At 49.2% G+C, this 6,275-nt stretch overlaps 2 protein-coding genes across 2 annotated transcripts in view; one reads left to right on the top strand and one right to left on the bottom strand.

Moving 5' to 3' along the window:
- The window catches only part of LOC116853266, a 9,636-nt gene extending 7,747 nt beyond the window's left edge, over positions 1-1,889 (bottom strand). Inside the window, exon 1 of the mRNA XM_032834247.1 lies at positions 777-1,889. Coding sequence (XP_032690138.1) covers positions 777-1,889 — 1,113 coding nt within the window. The remainder of the gene's footprint in view (positions 1-776) is intronic.
- Positions 1,890-4,162: 2,273 nt separating this feature from the next.
- On the top strand, positions 4,163-5,035 carry LOC116853265. Its single transcript, XM_032834245.1, has one exon. The coding sequence runs from the start codon at positions 4,163-4,165 to the stop codon at positions 5,033-5,035; it is 873 nt and encodes a 290-aa protein (XP_032690136.1).
- Positions 5,036-6,275: the final 1,240 nt, after the last annotated feature.

Below are 6,275 nucleotides of genomic sequence, written 5' to 3'. Positions count from 1 at the left end.
CAAATTGAGTCTAAAGAAGTGATACTAATAGAATTCCTCTTTTTATTCTTGACATCAGTGACGATGGAAAAAATCCTCTCTGCTTCAGCATTAGAATGTGGAAGAGATAAAACGCCATGTACTAATTTTTCTAAATTTGGAAAGAACGGTTCATTATTACAATTTTTTTTCTCAAAAATAGTGTTCCACATTTCAAGAATTTCGAAATTGGCTAAAACAATTTTATTCGCGTCATCAAATTGTGAAGGTAAAATTTGCCATTCATTACATAAAGTCGTAATATCAGATATACCGAAACGTTTTGCTACATTCGTTAAATTTGGAAATAAGACTCTATTTTCCTCATGCAAAGCTATTTCGGGATCTAAAAATTTTAATTCGCGCAAGATTTCATCATTGTATGGAAAACGATGTAGCATTTCTTGCATCGCGGTAATATAAAATTGTAGACAATTCGACTTTATTTCTATATAAAAATCTGGACATTCTGCTAAGAGAAATGACTCACAGTCTGAACCAACATTGATACAATTAACTGGTAAAAAGTTTTCCGGATTTAAAATATTATCAGAAATATTATTTAAAACATTACATATCAAAAAATTTTTTCCTATCTGTCTCATTAACTGCTCACAATTTTCAGCAATTTTATAAATTAAGATTTGTCTCGACTGATGCAAAGCATTAAAACTATTAAAAAAAGTTAAAGAATACTTCAAAAACAACATATATGCTTTAATAATTTTATTGTTTAAAGAATTAGAAATTAAATGTGCCGAGTTATTTTTATGTTCAAAAGCTTCCAGGTTGAAGTAATGTTTCAAAACTTCCCAATTATCGAGAAGTCTCTCAACACACTTTTGTAAGACGAGCCATCTTGTACCTGATAATTTCAAAATTTTTCTTGATGCTACTCCAAAAAATGTTTGAAACTCATACAGAATAGCTGATCTTTTAGCACTGCCAGAAAAATATGTAGCAACTGCATGTAAAAGATTTTCACAAGAATCCGGCAATTTTGCACAAGCTTTACTTGCGATAAGAGCTGAGGAATGGCATATACACTTTAATACAATGAGGGCCGGTACCTCTTTCTTTAATCTACTCTTGAAAGAATTATTATCACCTATCATAACTGAAGCATTATCAGAAGCCATTCCTACAATATTCGACATTGGTATCCTCTTACTTTTAAAACACTGTTCAAACGCAGAATATAATTTTTCTGCGGAACAATCTGTTGCATCTAAAGAAACTAATTCTAATAACTGTGTAATAACTGTTTTATTTTCTATAGAAAAATATTTAACTAAAATGCAAAGCATTTTATCATTTGTAATACTTGTACTTTCATCTAGTAAAATGGAAAATTTATTATTTAATAAATTATTAATAAGTTTCTCACTTTCGCGTTTAGCCAAAATATTTGTAATAATTTGCCTACACTTTGTCCGTGACAATGTTAGATCTTTAGCTATCTGTGAATCTGTAAAAATATTTTTTAGCAAAGGAACCATGTCATTAACTACTTCAAAAGCTATATTATGTGTTGCATAAAAGGCAGCTAATTTTATCTCAGCTATTTTTACTTTAGTAACATGGTCCACGTAAATATTATTATGTTTAACAGGCAATAAAACAGATAGAGTGATATTACGACTCTTCATATTTTCTACATGTTTTTCTGTTTTAGAATGTGAAATTAAATTTGATTTTCCGCATATTAATATCTTATTACAAGCTGTGCAGAGAGCTTTTTCATCGTTTTCATGCGATGCCAACCAATCTTTGAAAATATTCATACTTAACCATTCATATTGAAATTTATTTCTTACACATTTCCTCTTCTTTTTCTCAATGCCACTTGATGAAAGCTGTTGTTGATCCATTTCTTTCTTTAATATGGCACTTTTTTCTTTAATTAACTTAATATTAAATTGCACTTTTCTTTATCACAATATCACTTTATATCACAATATCACTTTATATTAAAATTGACCTTTTTATCACATTTTATTTATTAATATATACTATATATACTTATTATCACATTTTACATAACTATACTAATTACTATAACTATATTAATTATACTAATTTAATATTGTCATTTCACTACCTATCTAACCTAACCACTCCCAGGCAAACACACAGACGGCCGAGTATTTTCTGCATGTCCCTTAAGAACCCCCTATTAGTGCCTAACGCCGTCATTGGAAACTGCTTACGTCGAGCTGCTACGTCACTTCACGCATGCGCACAAGGGCTTCTGTCTATATCGAAAATATCGCGAACTGCCAGCACTGACTCGGGCTTGCACATCGGAAGCCACGCTGTCGACAACCCTGGGGGTGGAGGTGTGGGCCGCTCGAACATATTCTGAGGTCGGGGTCGTGCACCCTGGGAGGACCGCCCGTTGGAATCACCCAGAGACTCTTTGGGCCGGCGGGAGGGAAGGTGGAGTCACAGAAACCGGTATATTGACTCTCCCCACTTAGGTGGGGGGCGCCGCGCCCTGGCAACCCTGGGATTCCTTCTGGTCAAGGTCGCGTTCCGCGACGTAACAGGCCATGAAAGCCCCTCCGGTTGGGCAGCTGCGCACGGGGAGTATTAAAGGTCTACGTGGTAGTTGCCAGGATTTCTACAGCGCAGGTCCGACTAACGTCGGATCTGTCCATATCGTAAGCCCCCGGGGTCGTTATGTCATGTTTATGATGGTCCCTGGGAAAACAAGGGCCTTGGCTTTATCGCCTGGCCTGCGAAGATGGGAAGCTTTATAAAAGAAACCCCCCAATCTCAAGTTTCTGGGCCGCGGCGAGGAGATGGATGGCCAGCGGGTTAGTCGGTCGTTAGCGGTCCACCCCGGGGCAAATGGCGAACCCCGGGTGTACAAATCGCCCGACTCCAGCCACCGGCTGAGAGAGTATTCCTCCCACTTTTCGAGCTTATCTTGTACGCTTCCGGGTCACAAGGGGTGAGCAACACAAGAATGATGTTTCTTTTTAAACCAAAGTATGCAGTGGAGGGAGAGGGAGAGGTGGAGATGGAGGCCTATGCCTCCTCACTTATCGGATGGAATACGCCCGCGGCTGTGCCGACCACCAGCACAGCGGAGAGGGCTCCTATAGCTGTGGCCGTGACGGAGACACATAAAACCAATTACAGCCTCACTAGAGAGGAATGTCTCGGGACGCTTAATCACTCTGAGAGCGCGGGGGATTATGCAGGGCCACCACCAGCCCCGTTGTGTTCTCATGGGGCAGGTGTGCCCACCCGAAGCGCCGCTCCCCTAAAGCTGCGCGGAGGGGGGGAGTCTGACGAGGACTCTGACCATGACAGAGGAGAAAGTGAGCCTGCAGCCGATGGGACAGTGGATTCTCCGGCCCGTCGGGTGGAAAGGTTGGCCACTCTAACAGGGCCAAGAAGAGGAAGTTACATCCTACCCCTACCTCGTCTCCTGACTATGAGATCGAGGTGTTGGGTCAGTCCTTTAACCTGACCTCCTCCTTGGAGTGCGGGGTTGAGGAGGCGGAGGGGACCGTCATCAAGAGGAGAAAGAAAGATGGCAGGGGGCGCCCCCCGAAGGATCCGTCGCACGAGGGATGCTTCACGGCAGCGGCACTAAAGGCGAAAAAAGACGTCGCCAAGAGGGAGAGACAGGGCTTGAATGAAGACCCAGCCCTGGATCCATCCATGGCGGTGAGGTTCACCCCGAGGATAAGGAAAGCCCGTTCCGAGGAGGCTGAATTCATCCAAGAGTTCAAGGAGAACCTCTCCGGCAGGATTGAGCGCCATAGCCACCTGCTCGGAAACGGCGGAAAAGCCGAAGAGGGGGGAGGAGGCTCTGACCCGTTCCTCCACCCAGTCTCTCCCGGCTGACGGTTAGAACAAGACGGTGGAAAGAAGGGCGGGGCGAAAACCGCAACCGCCCCTCAGCCGACATCGGGGGGAACCCACCCCTTCCGGCGGCAAGAGCCAGCCACTCAAGGGGACGAAAGTGTGGAGTGACCAACCCCCCGCGGACTCCTCAAAGAGATCAGGTGGCAATAAACCCTCCCCGGATCCTGCTGGGAAGACGGGAAGGAGGGGAGTGCCGCGCCTAAAGGCGCCAACGTCCGCGGCGGTGTGCATCACTTGCCCCGAAGAAAAATATGGCGAGGTGATGCCCACCGCCAGAAGTAGGGTTCACCTCTCCGAGCTGAGGATCAATAACCTCAGGTGCAATAGAGCCATTACCGGGGCTGTCATACTTGAGGTTCCCGAGCCGGAGGGAGACAAACTTGCAAACACCCTGGTCGTAAGGCTCAGAATTGTGCTTGTGGGTGTGGAGGGAGGTCGGGTCGACCGTCCCTCTAAGAAGGCGGAGATCCGCCTCCACAATTTGGAGGACTCTATCACGGCCGCAGAAATAGCTGCGGCCGTGGCCGGCACATCGGGAGGCGATTCCTCCGATGTTAGGGTCGGGGGGATTAGGAGAGCCCCTAACGGGCTTGGCACCCGCCTGGATACAGTGCCCTGTCTCCGTGGCCAGAAAGGTTGCAGAGGCGGGCTGTATCCAGGTTGGGGTTTGGCCCGGGTCAAGGTGCTGGCGACAAGGCCCCTGCAATACTTCCGATGCCTGGAAGGGGGGCATGTCCGTCAGCAATGCCGCAGCGACGTCGATCTGTCTGGCGTGAGCTACCGCTGCGGCGGTCCGGGCCATCGGACCGCGGAGTGCACCGGACGCCTGGTGTGTCCGGTGTGCTCCACGGCTGAGAAGGAGGTGGCCCACAGACTGGGAGGGGAGGCGTGCATAGACTCCCAGAAAAAAAAGAGGAAGGGAGGAACCAAGGGACGGGGAAAGCCCGAACCTCGCCTCCCTCTCTTCCCCCCAGAAAGTCGCTCGGCAGTGGTCTCCGGTCCCCCGGAAACCGGTTGCCGGATCACCAGGGTTGGGTCAAATGTACCCTCCCCCGAAAGAGAGGAGGGAACTCAGGAGGCTCAGGAGTGGCAAGGCCTACCCATCTGCACCCGAGGACCCAGAGGCCCTCACTAAAGTGCAGATGGAGGAGATTCCCCGAAGATGGTGGAAGGAGGGGGATCGGGAACGGGCAATGCCCCCGCGATAGCAGAGGGTTTGGCCTAAAGGAGGCAAACTTGGCGTCTACCAATGGCGTCTAAACTCCTCCAGGCCAATTTAGGCCACACAAGAATCGCCCAAGACCTGTTCCTGCACTCGCTTGACGAACGCGGGGCAGGCCTGGGCGTGGCGTCTGAGCCCTACCGGATCCCAGCTGAAGATTCACGTTGGTTCGGGGCTCAATATACTGGAGGTAGTCAGGAATCTCTCAGACCGACACTAATTGAGGCCGAGGAGTTTTTGGTAGCGATGAGATGGAGGGCCCTGATAGTCGTCGCCCTCTACGCTCCCCCAAGGTAGCTAGAGTCGATTACGAGACGCATTTGGACCGGGTATCGGGAGTCGTCAGAGGTGCGCCCCTCACCCGGTGGTGGTGGCCGGGGACTTTAACGCCAAATCCACGGTGTGGGGGTTCCTCGGCCACAAACGTCCGTGGTCGGCTTATTGAATGCTGGGCGGTGTCGATGGGCCTTCGTCTTCTGAACAAAGGCTCGGTGAGCACCTGCGTGCGTCCGCAGGGCGAATCTATCATTGACCTCACTTGGGTCAATGGCCCCGCGGCGCGCGCGGTGGGGTGTTGGAAAATGGCGGAGGGGGTGGATACAGGATCCGACCATCTCTATATAGAGGTGGTCCTCTCCGGCGTTCCCCCCGATGTGCTTAGGCGCCGTCGGGAAAGGGAGCGAGGGCGGCCCGGTAGATGGGCTCTCCGGAAAATGGACGAGGACGCCCTCCGAGCGTCCATAGTGACGACGGAGTGGTCACGGGGGAGGGTTTCTCCCCCTCCCTCTGCTGGACAGGCTGATGTGGAGGAAGAGGCGGAAGGACATGGAAAGGGCGTGTAACGCGTCCGGGACAGGTGTCGGATGCAGCGGACCAGAAGGGCGGGGGACATTGCGGAAGCGACGAGAGCGCGCAGTGCTTTCCGGGCCGCACGGAAAGCCCTGCGCGTTGCTATAGTGAAGGCCAAGACCAGGGCATGGGAGGATTTGCTCAAATCTCTGGACAGGGACCCTTGGGGGCGCCCGTACAAGATAATTCTGCGTAGACTTAGATCCTGGGCGCCCCCGGTCACTGAAAATTTGGACCCCTTCCTCCTCGACAATGTGGTGAGGACCCTCTTCCCGGATGAGGGGCCGCCGCCGAACTGGAGCGA

This window comes from Odontomachus brunneus, unplaced genomic scaffold, assembly GCF_010583005.1.
Source record: "Odontomachus brunneus isolate Ranch 3 - 2012 unplaced genomic scaffold, Obru_v1 Obru_scaffold_298, whole genome shotgun sequence".
Classification (NCBI taxonomy): Eukaryota; Metazoa; Arthropoda; class Insecta; order Hymenoptera; family Formicidae; genus Odontomachus; species Odontomachus brunneus.
This window is presented reverse-complemented; position numbering and strand designations above follow the sequence as displayed.

Excerpts from the sequence above, each read along its gene's own strand:
- LOC116853265 (XM_032834245.1), top strand. The coding sequence starts at position 4,163 with ATGCCCACCGCCAGAAGTAGGGTTCACCTCTCCGAGCTGAGGATCAAT.